The sequence below is a fragment of the Bison bison genome, unplaced genomic scaffold, assembly GCF_000754665.1.
Source record: "Bison bison bison isolate TAMUID 2011002044 unplaced genomic scaffold, Bison_UMD1.0 scf7180017864371, whole genome shotgun sequence".
Taxonomy (NCBI): Eukaryota; Metazoa; Chordata; class Mammalia; order Artiodactyla; family Bovidae; genus Bison; species Bison bison.
The window spans coordinates 7,431,332-7,449,430 of record NW_011494943.1 but is presented as its reverse complement, the minus strand read 5'-3'; the positions used below and the strand labels follow the sequence as shown (position 1 = coordinate 7,449,430).

Here is an 18,099-nt window from a genome sequence, read left to right as displayed (position 1 = left end):
TTCACCTGGATCTATATTACTTGAAAATAGTGCATTGTTTGAGTATAATAAAGCAAATTTATACTCATAGAGAAAAGTAAGCAGTCTTTTAAAAGCAGAACAGAGGTTTCTAGTTGCAACCAATGATCATCACCTTTGCCTTAACCTTTGGCCACTGTTGGTAAAGATGAGTACCCACCCTTCCTCTCCTTTTGACCCTGAGCGTCGAGTCCGGAGCACGTTGAAAAAGGTCTTTGGGTTTGACTCTTTTAAGACGCCTTTGCAGGAGAAGGCGATCATGGCTGTAGTGAAAGGTAACATTGCCAAACTATCTGTGTTTACATTTGTGCTGCTGCAGAGCACTTTCCTTTTTTTAAAAAAATATTTATTTGTATTTATTTGGCTGCATAGAGTCTTAGTTGTGGCACATGGGAACCAGTTCCCTGACCAGGGATCGAACCCAGCCCCCCTGTATCGGGAGCACAGAGTCTTAGCCACTGGACCACCAGGGAATTCCCTGCAGAGCACTTTCCTTCTGACCCTTCCTACCTCCCCACCCTTGGGTATATTTGGTTTTGGAGATATAGACATGTCACCCTAAACTTACAGTTTTATCGGCAGAACCACCCAACTGTTCTGATTCTGACAGTTCACAGTCAGGGCTAAGGTTGTCTTTGAAAACACTATACATTTCCATTCTCTTTTGTTTGGTGTAGACAGCAGTGTGTGTGTGTGTGTGGGGTGTGGTTGGCAGGAATAGTCTTAAGGCAGTCATCTTCCAGGTAATTTCTTTGCTGAAGATAGAGTGGCTTGGGTCCCAAGTAGGGAAGGAGTAATAACATTATAAACCGGAGCTGTGTTGACAGATGGAGGTTGTCAAGAGGGGAGCAGGAATGTAATGTCAGTGACACGGTAATATTTATAAACAAAATCCCTCTAAGTGATGTTGTATCCATGTCTACGCAGAAAAGCTCATCCATCCAGAAGAATTCAGCTTTCGTTGAATCCTGATTCAGCTCTACCTGATTCAGTTCAGCCATCCATGTCCCAGCAGACTCTGACTCCTTACCCTTGTAGTAGTTACCACTTCTGGAAATGATTGGCTTGCATTGCTGAATCTCCCTGGATCGCTCCCCTTTTCCTAGAAAGGATGGGAAGGGAATTGCAATTATATTGAGACCTTTCCATGTGCCAGACACTCTGCTAGAGGTTTTTCTTACAATATCCTTTAATTATCAGCAGCCTTGATGAGGGGAATATACAAAAGGCAGGAGCACTGAGATGTTGCCCCCTTGTCTTTTGCAGGTGATAAGGATGTCTTTGTGTGCATGCCCACTGGGGCAGGAAAGTCCCTCTGCTATCAGCTCCCTGCTCTGTTGGCTAAAGGCATCACCATCGTGGTCTCTCCTCTCATTGCTTTGATTCAGGTGAGGCTCAGGGGAATGAAGATGGCAGCCCAGAAAGTTTAGGGGACTTTTTTTTTTTTAGTAGCTAGAAGTTTTACTTCTTTTGCTGGTCTCTTGCTTTTCTTTGATTTGTCTTTGTCCCTCTGTATTGGGTTTCTGAATTGCCTAAATGTGGGGCTCTCCACTAGTGCATATCACTCTGGTGGGTAATGATTGAGTCCTCTCTGTTTTGATGGCCTGAGGTTCTTACCTTCCTTTGTAACTTTTTTTCTGGAGGAACATGGAACTGTATGTGTATGTACACATACATTCTCATATGTATACACGTGCACTGTTGATGTTCTAGAAGATGCAGATGGGTAGAGCGGTAAATTGATATGGGGGAAGCCCTGGTATGTTCTGCGTGCTTCTGGTGGGCACACAGCTGTGAGACAGAAAAACAGATGAGAAACTTGTTGGGATGTTGCTAACTGTACTTCTGGCTATATTTAAAGCCTGCAGCTGGGCTGGTAGAATCAGAAATGAGGAAGTGTGGCTGTGTGGGTAAGAGCCATCCCCCATGAAGAAAAGGAGAAAGAGAGCAGGCAAGGCAGAGAACAACAGTGACCATGCTTCGTGAGTGTGCCCTAGTCTCAGGCTTTGTACTAAGTGCCTTCAGGGTGTTAACTTGCCTCTGAGGCATAAAAGTTCATTTAATCCTTGCAACAATCCTATTAGGTAGTTTTACTCTTTTTTTAGTAAAGAGAAAGAAAATGAGTTAGTTGAAAGTTCAAGGACCAGCTGAAGAGCATGTGGTAATTGAGCTGGGATTAAAGCCATGTCTGTCTAGCTCCACACTTCCAGGACTTCCTCTTCTGTACCTCTTTTATGCAAAGAGAAGACACGTTGGAGGGTGGGAGGAGGACAATTTATGCCTGTGAACTACCCTCAGGGAGTCGCTGCGACATTTACCTCTGAGTCCTGAGGGCCACTTACTGTCTGTCTGGGCCTCTCCCTCTTGTGCCTTCAGGACCAGGTGGACCACTTGCTGGCTCTGAAGGTCCGAGTGAGTTCCCTGAACTCAAAGCTGTCAGTGCAGGAGAGGAAGGAGCTGCTCTCCGACCTGGAGCAGGAAAAGCCCCAGACCAAGCTTCTGTACATCACGCCGGAGATGGCAGCCTCCACCTCCTTCCAGCCCACCCTGAACTCCCTGGTGTCCCGCCACCTGCTCTCCTACCTGGTGGTGGATGAAGCTCACTGTGTTTCCCAGTGGGGGCATGACTTCCGCCCTGACTACTTGCGTTTGGGAGCCCTGCGCTCCCGCCTGGCAGACGCCCCGTGTGTGGCTCTGACCGCCACGGCTACCCCGCAGGTCCGAGAGGACGTGTTTGCTGCCCTGCACCTGAAGCAGCCAGTTGCTACCTTCAAGACTCCCTGCTTCCGGGCCAACCTCTTCTATGACGTGCAATTCAAGGAACTGCTTCCTGATCCTTATGGGAATCTGAGGGACTTCTGCCTTAAGGCTCTTGGACAGAAGGCTGATAAAGGGGTGAGGGCACCGAAGTCAGGGGTTGAAGGGCCAGTGGGGTGCTAGCCACAGCATAGAGATAGATTCTCGTTTCTAAAAACTTTGGTTTTTTCCAGCTTTCTTAGCCAGGACTAGCTGTAGCTTCTCTTTTTGAGGGGCTGCACTGTGTGACAGAGAAGGCGATGGCAGCCCACTCCAGTACTCTTGCCTGGAAAATCCCATGGACGGAGGAGCCTGGTAGGCTGCAGTCCATGGGGTCTCGAAGAGTCAGACATGACGGAGCGACTTCACTTTCACGCATTGGAGAAGGAAATGGCAACCCACTCCAGTGTTCTTGCCTGGAGAATCCCAGAGATGGGGGAGCCTGGTGGACTGCCGTCTATGGGGTCGCCCAGAGTCGGACATGACTGAAGCAACTTAGCAGCAGCAGCACTGTGTGGCATGTAGGATCTTAGTTCCCTGAGTAGGGCGTGAACCTGTGCTCCTTACGGTGGAAGCCCCAGCTGTAGCTTCTTAAAACTCGCACACAAGCGTTTTGGTTTCCTGGCATTGTTTCACCTACTGGGGTTCCTGGACTCCTCCTCCTTTACAGACCTATCCAGGGCTTGAGGGGAGGAGGCAGAAAGGTTGGAAAGGTTGAGTTCTGAGCCAGTGTGGTCCCGCCTTGTTAGAAAGTGGCAGGGCTGTGCTAGGTGGTCTGCCTCAGAGGAGACTGTGAGGCTGAAAGAGCCACTTTTGAAGCGGCCACAGCATGATGGGCTGAGTGTTTTGTTTTCCCAATGCTTGTTTTCTCCCTGTGTCTCCAAATTCAGTTGTCCGGCTGTGGCATCGTCTACTGCAGAACCAGAGAGGCCTGTGAACAGCTGGCCACAGAGCTCAGTTACAGGGGCGTGAACGCCAAGGCGTACCACGCAGGTAAGGGGCGCCTGGGCTCCGTGGCTCTCCTCACTCGGAGAAGCCTTTTGGCCAGTCTCTTATTCCTTAAGAATCCTGGCTGATCAGATGGTCCATCATCTAGTTCCAGATACCCAGGCAGAGCTAAAATGATTCACTTAAATCCACAAAAAGGTGCCTAGACATGAATGAGATGTAAAAGGACTTCCTGAATTCTTGTCGTCACCCTGTGCCCACCCAGCAGCAGGTGATGAGTTTTTTTAGTCCAGGAATTGGTGTTGTGGCAAGAGCACAGGCTCTGGAGGCCAATGAAGACATGGGTGTTTGGGGGTTGCTTTTTGTAATATTCATTTGGCTGCACTGGGGGTTAGCCGTGGCACTTCCTTGTGGCATGCGAACTCTTAGTTGTGGCATGGGGGATCTAGTTCCTGACCAGGATCAAACTCAGGCCCCCTGCATTGGAAGCACGGAATCTTCCCTGCACCACCAGGGAAATCCCTGGACTTGGGTTTGAATCCTGGCTCTCACATTTATGAGAGAACCTTTGCCACGCACAGGCCAGGGTCTTTATGTTGACTGGCTCAGGCTCAGTGGCTTAAGTGCCTGACCCAAGGTCATACACCTGGTGGGTGATGGATTCACAGTGTGTGTGCCGGTAGGCCCCAGGGGAAACCCACGAGAGATGTGAGTTCCCTTCCTCACCTTCTCTGTTCTAGGGCTGAAGGCTCCTGAAAGAACACTGGTGCAGAACGAGTGGATGGAGGAGAAGGTCCCTGTAATTGTGGCGACCATTAGTTTTGGAATGGGAGTGGACAAAGCCAATGTCAGGTGAGTTCTGGTTCTTGTCTGACTCCACCATTCGGGCCCTGGCTCAGGGTGGGGCGGGCCACCTGGTGCTCTGCCTGGAGGACCAGGACTGTGTGTCCTTCTAGGGTCGGGGGCCGGGGGGAGGGAGCGGGGAATGGAGGCCCCAGGACAGCGTCCCAAGTCCGTAGTCCAGACGCTGACAGTCCTTGTGTGGTCTGCCCCCTGGTGGCAGAGAAGCACAGCCCACCCTCAGGCTCACCCTTTAACACAGCCCTACTCACTCTCATCTTAGCAACTGGAGCTTGTGAGAGAGTGGAATGAAGTATCTTAAAACCACTCCCTGTGGGAAGGCAAAGGCAAAGATCCTGTTACTGTCGCCCCTTCTTGCTGCTTACTGGACAGTCCAGCAGAGATGGGTGCGTCCCAGCCTCCTAGCCCCACACTGGCCACTGTTGGGGTGTCTTTTACCTCCAGCCACTCTTGACCTTCTGGAGATATTTTGGGCTACAGCCCCAAGTCCTTTGCTCGGATTAATACCAACAGTAATGCCTTGTGTGACTTACAGAGCACTTTTGCACATTTGGTCTCATTAAGCCTCACAGTGACCCTGCCTTGATCAGCGTAGGAATTAGACCATGAACTGCACTTGAGAGAACGTGGACTTTGGAATCAGGGCTTGAACCTTGGGTCGGCTGTGTCTTGTTAGGGGCCAGCTTTGGAATCAGACACCCCTAGACGCAAATCCTAGCTCTACCATCTCCTAGTATGAATTTACTTTTCTGAATCCCAAGTTTAGTGCCTATAAAATGAGGCTAGCTCACGTGGTGATGACTGTAATGATTAAACAAGACAAACATGTACACTGGCTCATAGTAGGTATTTAGTAAATGTTATCTTTTTTGCTCTTCAAAGATGTTGTAGAGGACTTATCCAGCTCGTAAGTGTCCTAATCTTATTTAAGTCTGCCACTTTTCCTATGGGCTGCTCCATGGCAGGGAGGCCTGCTGGCGGGCTGCAGGTGTCCTAGCCTTGTTACCCTGGGGTCCCGTCTCTCCCTGCCAGCCTCCCCGCTCCTGGTACCTGTGAAGGGCCCTGCTCAGCCATCCCAGAGTCTCTCCTCCCCTCAGCCTTCCCCCCACATCTCATGCTGGTTGTCCCCTGGATCCTAGGTTTGTTGCCCACTGGAATATTGCCAAGTCTATGGCTGGGTACTACCAGGAGTCTGGCCGGGCAGGCAGAGATGGAAAGCCTTCCTGGTGCCGCCTCTACTACTCCAGGAGCGACCGTGACCAAGTCAGCTTCCTGATCAGGAAGGAAGTTGCAAAACTCCAGGTGAGTCCTGGACAGTAGGAGCCCTTCCTGTCCGAACCCACCGCTCCACCATTTCACACAGCGTATTTCTGAACTCAGATGGAGCTTCTGTAATCTGGAGGGGTGCTCCTGAGGCTCAAAAGTACAAGGGGGCGCATGGGGTGTTGTTGGTAGATAGCTTGTAACAAGGTTAGACTTTTTTCTTTATACTTAGTGTATCTTCGTACAGTCTGTTGTGTGTATGTTATTTTCTGTAGTCAGGATCAAGCCTGCCTTGGTGGTCTACTGGTTAGGACTTGGTGCTTTCACTGCTGTGGCCCCAGGTTCAATCCCTGCTCAAGGAACTAAGATCCCAAAAACTGTGTGGCCCAAAGCAAAAGGATTAAGGTTAGTCCTGTGTGTCACCTGGGGCTGGAGATCCAGTGAAGATACTTCTGTAATGTAAAGTAAAAATCCACAAAGCTATCTTTTCAAAAAACCAAATATTTGGATACATAAATAATCTTAAGTTTCTATAAATCCTAAACCTATGGAAAAATTCTGTGTGGTGAAGATACCATCAAGAGAGGCAATAGATAAATAATAGACCTGGAAAAATATTTAACGTAAAAGGTAAACCAGAGGTTAAAGTGGGCAATAAATAGAGAGCTTTCCCAACTGACAAGAAAAAATAAAGGATACGAAACAAAAATTCCCAGAAAAACTCATCAAATGATATATCCAAAGATGTTCAAATCTGGTTGTAGTCAAGGAAGTAAAAATTAAATAAAATCTGACACACGTGGAAAAGAGCTCAAACCCTGTTGCTAGTGGGCACGTATAGGAAGGAGTGTCTACACTTTGCCAGGAGAAAAATGCAGTGTTACAGTCTTTTGAGGAGGGAAGCAATCTAGCAATATCTATTTAAATTTTAAAATACAGGTAGGGAATTCCCTGGTGGTCCGATGGTTAAGACTTTGGTCCAGTGGTTAAGACTCTGTGCTTCCACTGCAAGGGGTGAGGTTTGATCCCTTGTCTAGGAATTAAGATCACACATGCCAAAAAAAGAGAAAGAGTGTATATACATACATACACGCTGCTGCTGCTGCGAAGTCGCTGCAGTCGTGTCCGACTCTGTGCGACCCCATAGACGGCAGCCCACCAGGCTCTCCCGTCCCTGGGATTCTCCAGGCAAGAACACTGGAGTGGGTTGCCATTTCCTTCTCCAGTGCATGAAAGTGAAAAGTCAAAGTGAAGTCGCTCAGTGTCCAACTCTTTGCGACCCCTTGGACTGCAGCCTACCAGGCTCTTCCACCCATGGGATTCTCCAGGCAAGAGTACTGGAGTGGGGTGCCATCGCCTTCTCCGACATACGTATATACTTAGGTATATATGCTGCTAAGTCGCTTCAGTCGTGTCCGACTCTGTGACCCCATAGACGGCAGCCCAACAGGCTCTCCCGTCCCTGGGATTCTCCAGGCAAGAACACTGGAGTGGGTTGCCATTTCCTTCTCCAATGCATGAAAGTGAGAAGTGAAAGTGAAGTTGCTTAGTCGTGTCCGACTCTTAGTGACCCCATGGACTGCAGCCCACCAGGCTCCTCCATCCATGGGATTTTCCAGGCAAGAGTACTGGAGTGGGGTGCCATTGTCTTCTCCGTAGGTATATATAGGTACACTTTAAGCTAGGTAGCCTATTTCTGGAACTGAGTCACCTGAAATTGCTTTAAAAAAGTGACCTGGGACCTGACTAGAGCTGGTACTTTGGGGAATTTCTATTTTCCAAAAGCTGCTCAGGTGATGCATGGTCAGGTGTGGAGGAGGCTGTTTCATGAATGTCTTAATTAGTGTCCTTTGCTGTTTTTCTGTCTCATCATTTGTTGGGCTATGTGGTCGTCCAACTATGTAAGACTTTTGCTGAATAGTTGTTTCTTGTCTCCAGGAAAAGAGAGGGAACAAAGCATCTGATAAAGCTGCAGTCTTGGCCTTTGATGCCCTGGTGGCCTTCTGCGAAGAGTCAGGGTGAGTGACGTATCTCGTGTGTGGAGCCAAGTGTTGAGACCTTTCCCTCCCCCGTCACCATGCGTTAACCAGCTCATGCAGGGCAGCTCCTGGGCCAGCAAGGGACCCCTGCCTGCTGAGGGCCATCGTGTGGGATGTTTCCTGTCAGGGAGCATAGAAGGTGGTACTCCTCGGAAGGAGTTTCTGAGGCCCTGCACTTTTCCATGTAGGGCCTCAGAAACTCTGGCCCTGTGAGGATTCATTGTGGATTTTGGGTGGTCACCCACCCATCCCACTCTACCCACTTCTGGAGTGGCTGGCCCCGTGAATGACTCAGTTCCAAGAGATGTGACCAGTTCTGCACCACTGGCGTTGTGGTTGTCACATGCCACGGAGCTGGACCACTGGCTTCACTTGTAGGGTAGTCAGTCTCTTCCCAGACCCAAACAGAAACATGTGGCTCAGCTTATCTCTTAGGGGGCAGAGGGTGCGGTATTGTGCTTGGAGAGATATCATATTTCTAACGTAACAGCAGCCTGCCCACTTTGGAAACCACGTATCTGTTTGATCCGCATCTGCTGCTGGAGGGGGCTATGAAAGAGCCTGATAGCTGCTCAGGGTGGGCACCGGGCACGAGCAGCTGTGGGCACACTGTGTGAGGGACGTCTGGGAGCATTCGAGACAGGCTGGGAGCCCTGGCATTTGTATAGCGCTTGGCTCAAGAAAGGTCTTTGATTCCTCTGCTCTCATTGGTTAGATCTCATTGGACAACCTGTAAGATAGATGCAGAACTTATGGCTTCAGACATCGAGTGGACCAGAGAGGTCATGGTCATGAAGCTCACAGTAGGACAGATGATAATCCCCATCTCCCGATTGTCAGGGACGTGCACGTTTTCATACACACACGCCACCTTGGTTTTTGCCGGACTAGATTCGGGAAGCACGGAGCTGATTAAGTGCATGGTACTCGTGTCCAGCAGAGGTTTGAGGGTTTCCTCTGGAGACCAGAGAGGCTCTTACTTGGGCTGTATGTTTTGACTCTCACCCCCTCCTCTTCACTGATGAGTTGGTAGCCCCTGGGTTGAAGCTGTTCCCTTCTCCAAGCGGCCATCTCTCATTTGGCCTCGCGAGACCATGCCCAGCAGAGGTGGTCAGGACCCTTGCCCACAGCCCCTGTGACCAGAGCCCTTTGTAGGCACTCATACTATGAACTGCTAAATTAGGCCTCCTTTGGCTTCTTGAGTGAAGCGCTTGTCCTGAAAGGGCTCTGTGTCCTTGCTGGGTATCAGAGTCCCCTGTTCTGGAAAGCGCCCTGGCTGGGTTCTTGTTGGGGATGAGTCTGAGTCTCTGTAAGGCTGTCCGGAGGCTTAGCTCTGCCACCTCTAGGCTGCAGCAGCTCACCACACAAGAGGCCAGGTCCTCCCAGGGGCCTCTGCCTTCTATCTCAGCCCAGGGAGCTGGGGCCTCTTAATGTGTCAGAGGCCGAGCACTGGGGGGCCTCCTGTTGCCCTGTAAGCCGCCTTATCTCTTCTGTCTCTCTTGTTGCACGTGAGGATGTCTGATGCCAGGACTTCCAGGCCCTGGGATGGAGTCAGCATGGCTGGTGTGGCTAGATTTGAAATTGCTCTTTGAATGAAAGAATGTTTCTTTATTGAACAGATGGTACATAGCACAAAGGCAAAGCCCCTTCTCCACCAGACATTTGCCCCTTTTCTAAGAATAGCCTGGTTTGAGGTTGACACCGAAGCAGCTGTTTGTGAAGGGAGGGCACCTGGCAGCAAGGGACAGGCCAGCATGGTGGCGTCAGCAGAGGCGGGGACATGTCTACAAAGGCTGCATTGTAGGGTCGGGGTGCATGGGGGCTGGGGGGCTCTGTAAGGGATACCTGGGCATCTCTGGGACCAGAGAAAAGACATGCAGGTCATATGAAGGCCAGTGTGGGGCATCCAGCCAGCTTCCTCTCTTCTCGGTGTGTAGCTGCTTTCTCTGAGCATGACCATGAAATGCATTTGATTACTGATGACATGGCCAAATTTACCTTTGAGTGTAAAAAGGAATAGTAATTAGGTTGAAAGTACCTCTGGCCCAGAGGCCTCTGCACCCTGAGATAGGAAGAACTGCTTTGGTTTAGGCCTAGGTTGTACTGGGCTCTGTCATCTCCCAGGGTCTCCAGGCTCAGAGAGCCGATGGTTCAGGCATCCCTCTGTGTATCCGTTCCTTTGCTCATTTCTTTATTCATTCATTTGTTCCATCAGCAAACACTGACTGGTACTGACTCTGGGCAAGGCACACCGGAAAAGGGGTACAATGGGGAACAGAAAGAGACCCAGTCCCTGCTTTTTGGTACTTGAACCAGTGGGGAAGACAGGCATTTATCAGATAATCATATGAAAAATGTTTAATTCCAGACTGTTAAAGAGCTTTGAAGAAAGAGTCCATAGTGTTTTGAGAATGGCCCCCTTGCCCGGCAGAAAGTCAGGTCACGACTCTTCCTTCTGGTTGGTCGTTTTGTTCATGGGGAGGAAACCAAAGATAATAGCAAACAAGACGAGAGACAGGACCGTGGTGAAGAACAGGATGATCACTGCCAGGCCCCCCTGGTCCCAGGGATTCTCCCAGAACTCCATCTTCCAGGAGTATTTCGATAGCATTCTGTCCATTTGAACCTGGAAAGGCAGGGACAGAGGCCCTGAATGCCGGGGCTTCTCCACAGCCCTCCCCATGTGCTACTGCCTACTCCCCTAACTCCATCCTCTGGTGCCATCTCAGAACAGCAGCAATCTCTGCAGTTAGTGGGCACTGAAGGGACACTGGGTCTTGGGGCTCGGTGCCTCCAGGAGGCAACGGATGGGCTTTCCTCCTCCGCAAAAGTGAAAGCAGGGCCTGGCATCAAGGGCAGGGGTGGGGGTGGTCCAGTGCGCTCTGCCTTCCCCAGGCCTTTCCTAAACAGCCCTGCTGTGATGAGGGACTTTCTCTCCCATCCCTGAGACCTGCTCAGCCAGAACCTGCAAAGCACTGCTGTAGGGACTTCCCTGGTGGCCCAGTGGTTAAGACTCTAATCCTAACCCCAGTGCAGGGGGCACAGGTTTGATCCCTGCACGCCACGTGACACGGCCAAAAAATAAGTGACAAGCACTGATGTAGACCCTTCCCAGTTTTTCTGCCTCAGTTGCGAACATCTGGGGAGCATTTTAAGAGGTCCTCACTGGAGCCAAGGAGTGGACAGACTCAAGCTGGGAGCTCAGCCGGCTTCCTTAGAGGCAGGACCAACTAATCATCTTGAAACACAGCTGAGACGGGCAGGCTGCGAGCCAGTAGCCAATTGAAGGGAGTAAAGGCGGAGAAGGAAGGCGCCATTACCCGGGTCTGCTGCTCTCGGTCTTGTGTCCTAAGAGAGGGTGGATCAGGGGAATCCTCCAGAGCCACGCTTTGCAGGGACCGAGCTGAAGACACTGCCAGGAGACCAGAGCTCTGCCCCGACTCAGAGAAGCAACTTTTGGGAGGAAAAGGGGTCGCCCTGATGGCTGGCCCTGACCAGACCTGCCTGCTGTCACCAGAGCAGACAAAGGTGGCCTAGGGCCTGTTGCCGAGCAACCACATTCCCTTTCAGCCTTTCACACTTACCCTCTCTGCTGTGTTCTGCCCTCTTGCGATGCTGCTTTGGAGGGCTGCTCAGGGCGTGTGGGCTGAAGTGTCCTGGCTGAGACAAATCAGAATTGGAGTCGGTGGGAAGAGAATGGCTCCAGGGCCCTTGCTCCAGGCCACCTGTCCCCCTCACCTGTGTCCACTGAAAGGACCTGCTCAGGAGGCCCCAGGGCTGGGGCGCCACCCATGGCTGTTTGCTGTCCATGGCACCGGGTAGATGATTAACCACAGCTCCCGCTGGCACCTCCTGGAACCAGCATGGGGGTGTTTATCACCAGCGAGGCCCCGGCTTCCTGCGGAGGCCTGACTTCTCCCTTGGTATCTTTGTCACTCAGGCCTGCCTCAACTGTTTCTTGTGGGTTCCCACCCCTGGTGTGATGGAGCAGCCGGGAAGCAGGAGTGGGGCCTGTGCCCTGGTGCGTGGAACCTGGTGGCCGCCATCCCTCCTTAAAAGACAGGAGTCGAGTGTCCACGGTGGCCAGGAACTGCGCTGGCACTTTGTGTCCAGTTGTGAGCAGGAGAGGCGGGCTCTGCCCTCCCGGGGGTTCCATTCTGGGGCCTGTTAGAGGCATGTGGCAGCATTTCTGAAGGCCTGTTCCCAGGCCCCTCCTCTGGGTGTGTTAGAACCCTGTGCTTGGTAAAGCTCGCCAGGTGATTCTCACGTGCAGCCGGGGATGGAAGAGGTGGTGGGTGGGTTCTGTGAAGTCCTTCTTACCTCTCCTGGCCTCACTGACCCCGGCTCACCTGCTGCCTCGCATTTTCTTCCGTAAAACACACTGACTAATGCCCTTGGCCTGCCGGGGTCTACGCACACCCTCGGGCTTCCGCTCCATCAGCTTAGTTGGATGCTTATCAAGAGTCAGCTATTTGTTCCCCAACCTGTTTTGTGGCAGCTGTAGTTGTTATTATAATTACATAATTGCACTTAACATTACATGAAAACGAAGCAGTGGTGATAGCCGAAACCCCAGTTTTACAACCGGGGAACAGGCACGGAGCGGTTAAGTAGCTTACCCAAGGTCACACAGCTAAGAAGTTACTGCTCTGAGGTTTGGACCCAGCTGTTCCACTCAGCTGCACAATCTGAGCTCTGAAGTGCTTTGTCGGACCTCAGAACAAGCAGAGAGGGAAAGTATTTCTTTCTGTAAATACTACTTGACCACTTCAGAATCATTCAGATGGCATTTCTGTCAAAAATAGATGTGGACAAGACAGCTGTAAACAGTTCCTAAAAATGCAGAAGGATTTCACAATCAGGTTTCTTTGCAGATGCCTTTTTTTTAGAAAGCTAACTTCTATTTTTTTAATTTAAAACAATATTTATTTATTAGACCACGTCGGGTCTCAGTTGAGTCACGCGGGGTCTTTCACTGCAGTGCACGGACGCTTTAGTTGTGGTGCGCAGGCTCAGGAGTTGTGGCACGTGGGCGGAGTTGCTCCGAGGCAATGTGGGGTCTTAGTTCCCTGACCAGGGATCGACCCTGAGTCCCCAGCATTGCAGGGTGGATTCTTAACCACTGGACCACCATGGAAGGCCCCCTCTTCTGCCTCAAAGAAATAAAATTTAGCAGATAGACAAGTCAGGAAACCTGATCAGCAAACCCACACTCAGAGAAAAGATGTGTGCGTCTGTGTTTCCATCTCATGAGGAGTGTAGAGTATGAATGTCTCATGTACGCAAACATTGCTTTAATTGACTTTTTCTATTAATTGCTGGCCCAGGTCAGAAAATTCTTCTGAAATGATCGCCAGGAAGGGAGTGATATGATGGGAAGAGGTAGAGAATACTGTTGGTGCCCTTGGCATGGCCTGGGGCCCAGGGGACTCCCCTAGGAGGAGCAATGATTAAGTTGAGATGTGAAGATGATGGAAGAGTGAGAATTAGCAGCCAGCTGCTTCCCGAGGAGAGTGAAGAAACCTTTTCTACGTACAGAATTATTTTGTTTTCAGTAATTTTTTAAATAATCATTTTGTTGTTGTTTGTACCGCGTGGCTTGCAGAATCTCAGGAACCTAACCCAGGGGATTAATCAGAAACTGGATCTGGACCATGGCAGCGAAAGTCCAGAATCCTAACCACTAGGGCACCAGGGAACTCCTTGTCCTCTGTGTTTTAGGCTGTGGAATTTGTTGTTACCCACAAGCAAATATCTTGTCCTGAAGGTTGGTTACTTGTAGATTGCTTTCAAACATTAATGTTCGGGAAAACAGATTTCAGAGCAAACAGTTTTATGTGGCCTCTGCTAATGAGATTCTTGCACCGGCGGCTTGACTGTAGTTTCTGAGATGTGATGTCTGGACAGTAAAGTGTGCAGATCCGAAGCGTAGAGTGAAAAACCCTTGTGAGGCACCGAGACCACGATCGTGGGCACTGTTGGAGCAGAGGCCATAAGCAGGGGTTGTGGCGTGAAGAGGTGTGGAGACCAGCGCCGAGACTGGCGGGGACACTGCGGCAGTGACTGCAGGTAGACGCGGCTGGCGGCCTGGTCCAGGGTGGCACAGCAGTGGGAGCAGAGAGGTCTGGTCGCCAGCCTCAGCCGGGTGTTCTCTGGGCTTGGACGGCCTGACGGCGCCTCCCCCATGGCCCCCACCTGCTTTGCTGCACCTCCTTGTATAGTCCCTCCTACACTGGGAGGGTGGTTGCTGTCTCCTCTCCATGCCTATCTTCCCCAGAGGGCCGATCAGAGTGTGTCAGGCTGCTGTTGTGCACAAGGAGGTCTGGTTGGTTGAGCCGCAGGGGCTTGGAGCCTGCTTGGGACCTGACGAGACAGCTGCGGGGGAGCCACTGGTGGCGGGGCTGTGCTCCTGGAAGCCCCTGAGGGTGCGGACAGCATCTTATTTGGAGTCGGCATTAGGTACTTCCTGGCCTGGAGGAGGAAAACACGAGTGAACTTCTGTCCACTTGCAGGTGCCCAGGGCTGCCCGTGGTCCCCACTTCTTGGCAGCTGCACCCAGGAGCCTGAATCTTAGAAAAGAGGCTCAGTGTCAGTTACCCTGACGAAGGATGTTCTCGATGCTGATGAGCCTGCTGAAGGAAGATCACACGGGGCTGAGGTTGCTGTGTCTTCTGAACTGAAGGCTTCCTGGGGAGCCTGCAGCCACGGGTGCTAGGCCCAGAAGAGGCGGGGCTCCACGTGTTCCCGCCTTCCCTGTGTTCTTCTGGGAGGGAGCCCAGATGGGCCCCACCCCGGCTCCTAACTCCTAGGCCACACCCGCTCACAGGGAAGGGTGTAGGGTGGGGCTCTTTGGGGCCTGAGATTGTTAGGTGGTGGGTGATGCAGCCTTATCAGCACTGCAGCTGGAGGCCTGGGTGTGGTGAGCCAGACAGGCGGGGCCTGCCACTGTTCAGCTGGTCCAGTTTAGGCAAGGTACCTACTTCCTCGCCTTTGAAAAGGGGATCGTAATGGTCCCTTTGGCATGAGGTTGTTGTGACGATTAAATGGATTAATCTGTGTCAAAAGGCTTCAGACATGCCTGCGGGGGGGATGAGCCCTCGGTGCATTTTAGCTACCTCTGTGCTCACCGTTATTGTTATTATTATTATCACTATTATTCTGAACCCCATTCTTTCGTGATGGTGGTAGAAGGGTACAGTGTACAGACAGATTCTTGCATTTCTTTTGTTTTCTGTGGAAGCATTTCCTCTCTGGGTCTTCCACCCAAACCAAACCCGTTAGACAAGTCCCTGGACACCAGGGAGGGAAACCAACCAGGGAGAGGGCTTCTCCTGCCGGCCTGCCAGCTGGAGATGGTGGAGTGGCGGGGGCTGGCATCCCCCTCTCCTCGCTGTTTCCCGAGTGGCTGGGGCTCTGCCTCCAGGCAACCAGGACAGGCTGCACAGGCCGAGACGATGGAGGTGTGTAAAGAACGCGGGGCTCTTTATGGCTCTGATGGACCGGTGTTGGGGGAGGGTGGCAGGTGCCGTGAGAGCCTCTGCCTCCCCTGCGCTCATTCCTGGGTTTGTAGTTCTACCTGGAAAGTTCTGTGGAGAGAAAGTAAACTGCAGGGCAGGAGGTGGGCAGTGTTGTTGTCAGCAGGAGCAGTCCTTAAAACGGGTCCACGTTGCTCTGGCTCGGCCCCCCGAATAGAGGGGCAAATAAGGATGCTTCGTAGCGGTGGAGCTCTTAGGATATGCCCAGTGCTGGGCCAGGTCATCGTGCCAAGGCCATCTTGGTTTATCCTCACAGGCTTACCCCAGGAGGAGGGTACCAGGATTGTCCCCATTTCACAGGGGAAGGAAACATGGCTTTGGAAGGTCAAGTCGCTAACACCTATTCATATAGCTGGTCGGGGGTGGGGGGTGGTGGCGAGGATTTGAACCCAGACCGTCTGGCCCATTGGGGAAAGGATGTTGCGGTCGGGAGGCAGGTTATGGATGACAGTAGGGACCTCACCTCTCTTATTCTGGAAGTTTAGGGGGACCTGCTAGGATAGGGCGTACTGCCTACAGTTAATGGCCGTGGTGACCGTGGCGTGGCATTCTTGAGCCCGGCACCTGCCTGGGGCAGATACAGCCTCCATCGCGGCCGACCAGGCATCTGGGAGGCAGCGCTCGGCAGGAGGGGCCCTGCAGCCTCCCCTGGTTCCGGAGTCTTGCCACCTTCCCCCCATGTGGCATTCTTGCCTGCGTGTTTCTCCAGCTTCCATGGGCACAGGGAGAGCAGAGGCTGCAAGGAGAAGTCACTGGCCACACCCCCAGGATCCTGGAACGCCGACCTCCCGATGCACAGGGCCCAGCCCAGGGAATAGGGCACCGCAGAAACACATAACCAGAAAGCCTTTACTGGAAAGAAGCAGGCAAACACTGGAAAGAAGCAGGCAAACCCTGGAATAGAACACTGACATGTTCCCCACTCTGGGGAGCGCTTGGGACCCAGTAGCTCCTGCACAGAGCCCCTCAAATTGGCCTGCTCCTCTCTGGCGTGGGACCTCCGAGGGCCAGCTCCCCGCAGATGCGGGGTATTCTCCAAGTACGGGGACTACGCTCTGTGCTTTGTTAAAAAGTGCAGGTCGGCAAAGAATCCCTGATGGTTTTCTGTCTTCGAAACCATCGATCCCTCCTGGGCGCCCTGCAGGTGAGAGTTCTGTGGCCGAAACAGCCCGTTTCCTTGCTGAGGCTCCAGGTCTCAGTGTCCGGGTCCCTGGGCCCGGCCAGGGCTGAGCCGTGGGTCTTTGTCTTGAGGGGCGAGGGCTGCGGGGCTAGGCTGACACCTGGGACGTGGCGTCGGCGGTCTCCTCTCCAGCTTCTCGGCCAACTCCCTGGCCCTCAGGGTGGGGTCATGGGTCCCACCTGGGTCCTCCTGCCTCTCCGTCTGGGCCAGCAGTACTGACAGCAGCAGAAGCCGCAGGCAATCAGTAGCAGCAGCACTACAGTGGCTGGAGGGGATGAGGAGACAGCAGAGAGCCCGGGAAACTCAGACGGGGGGGAGAAAGCGCGCCCACCTCGCTTCTGAAGAAGCCCCCTTGGGGGCCTGGAGGACCTTCCCTAGAGGTCTGCTTACTGGTCAGAAACACCGAGAATCTGGGGAGAGGAGTGACTGTCCCCACACCGGCCCCCAGAGCTTTGGCTCCCTTCATCCCTGGGTTGAGGTCCAGGGAGCACCCCTGGGCCCTGGTTTTCAGCACACCCCATCCCCAGGGGCAGCATGTCGGAGAATAGGGGGAGATCCCCTGCCCCCCACCCCCGACCCTCTGGAGACATCTGCTGCTCCTCCTCTGTCTGGGGAACCACCCAGCCCTCCGACTGGCACCATAGTTTCCTCTCCCAGACGCGAGGAAGAGCCCTGGGTGCTGAGGAGACTTTGGGAGCCCCGGCTTACCTGTAAAAACCACCAGGACCGAGAAGGCCAGGATCTCCACAGGCTCAGCCTGTGGCAGTCTCTGCAGCTTGAGCAGCAGCCTGTCCCCAATGGAGTGTATCTCCTGCATGAGCTTGCTGGCTGCCATGCTGCGCCGGGTTCCTGCTGGGCGCCTCCTGGGCTGCAGAGCAGAGAGAGGGCCTGGCGTCCCTGCGGAGCTGGCTCCGGAGAGTCTGCCCTCTCACCCGCCCTGGCCCGCAGAACGAGTTTGTCAGGCCTCACCCATCAGAGTCCGGCGGCTCACCAGAGAGGAAGCAAGCCGTGGGGCCCCTCGCTCAGCGCTGGCCCTCACCCCGCCTCACTGGCACTGCCCCGGCCAGGGACACGGGGGACCCTGAGGCCCCGCTGCAGGGCTGCCGGGCACAGCCAGCCCCGGGAGGGCTCTGCCAGCGGCCAGGGTCAGCCATGCTTGCTGGCCGTGAAGGTGACTGCCCTGTTCCGCTCCTTTGTTTTGAGACACAACTCCTAGGTGTTGTCAGGGTGTCTGGTATGGAAACAGCTCCCTGGTTGGTTTCCCGGTGGGGACACGGGGCTCTGGGATCCCAGCCTGGCACCCTTACTTTTGGTCACTTTTGGGGACAGAGGGTCCGCTTCTCCTGGGAGCAGGCTGATGGGGGCTGCTGGCCAGGGTCAGCCAGAGGTGAGAGCTGACTGGGGGGGCGGTCTGAGGCCCCCTGGGGTCCCCACCCCTCTCATCAGCCCCATTTCTTTC

The 18,099-nt window shown here is 53.0% G+C and overlaps 3 protein-coding genes across 8 annotated transcripts in view; 1 reads left to right on the top strand and 2 right to left on the bottom strand.

Moving 5' to 3' along the window:
• The window catches only part of RECQL5 (RecQ protein-like 5), a 30,547-nt gene that overhangs the window by 533 nt on the left and 11,915 nt on the right, over positions 1 to 18,099 (top strand). For 2 of the 3 annotated variants that reach the window (XR_826723.1, XM_010856171.1), the window contains exons 2-8: positions 156 to 293; positions 1,285 to 1,406; positions 2,395 to 2,913; positions 3,705 to 3,807; positions 4,503 to 4,614; positions 5,763 to 5,925; positions 7,825 to 7,904. Coding sequence is in view for 2 of the 3 variants with exons in the window: in XM_010856171.1 (XP_010854473.1) it covers positions 167 to 293; positions 1,285 to 1,406; positions 2,395 to 2,913; positions 3,705 to 3,807; positions 4,503 to 4,614; positions 5,763 to 5,925; positions 7,825 to 7,904 (1,226 nt within the window). In the remaining variant the exon portion in view is untranslated. Of the gene's footprint in view, positions 1 to 155; positions 294 to 1,284; positions 1,407 to 2,394; positions 2,914 to 3,704; positions 3,808 to 4,502; positions 4,615 to 5,762; positions 5,926 to 7,824; positions 7,905 to 14,437; positions 16,220 to 18,099 lie in introns of those variants that run through there. The other variant, XM_010856172.1, reaches the window with a different exon arrangement.
• On the bottom strand, positions 8,122 to 12,024 carry SMIM6 (small integral membrane protein 6). The gene is made up of 3 exons (XM_010856169.1): positions 11,664 to 12,024; positions 11,510 to 11,585; positions 8,122 to 10,551 (listed from the first exon to the last, which is right to left on the bottom strand). Exon 3 carries the CDS (start codon positions 10,543 to 10,545, stop codon positions 10,366 to 10,368), a length of 180 nt encoding a protein of 59 aa, XP_010854471.1. The 5' UTR covers positions 10,546 to 10,551; positions 11,510 to 11,585; positions 11,664 to 12,024; the 3' UTR covers positions 8,122 to 10,365.
• The window catches only part of SMIM5 (small integral membrane protein 5), a 7,514-nt gene continuing 5,704 nt past the window's right edge, over positions 16,290 to 18,099 (bottom strand). The window contains exons 1-3 of one of the 4 annotated variants that reach the window (XM_010856175.1): positions 17,610 to 18,070; positions 17,349 to 17,508; positions 16,290 to 16,905 (exon numbers count right to left, since the gene is read on the bottom strand). In XM_010856175.1, coding sequence (XP_010854477.1) covers positions 16,796 to 16,905; positions 17,349 to 17,475 — 237 coding nt within the window. In that variant the 5' untranslated portion in view covers positions 17,476 to 17,508; positions 17,610 to 18,070 and the 3' untranslated portion in view covers positions 16,290 to 16,795. Of the gene's footprint in view, positions 16,906 to 17,348; positions 17,509 to 17,609; positions 18,071 to 18,099 lie in introns of those variants that run through there. The other 3 variants (XM_010856176.1, XM_010856173.1, XM_010856174.1) reach the window with 3 other exon arrangements.

What these genes read in the sequence shown, in the direction of transcription:
- SMIM6 (XM_010856169.1), bottom strand. Translation starts at nt 10,545, where the DNA reads ATGGACAGAATGCTATCGAAATACTCCTGGAAGATGGAGTTCTGGGAG.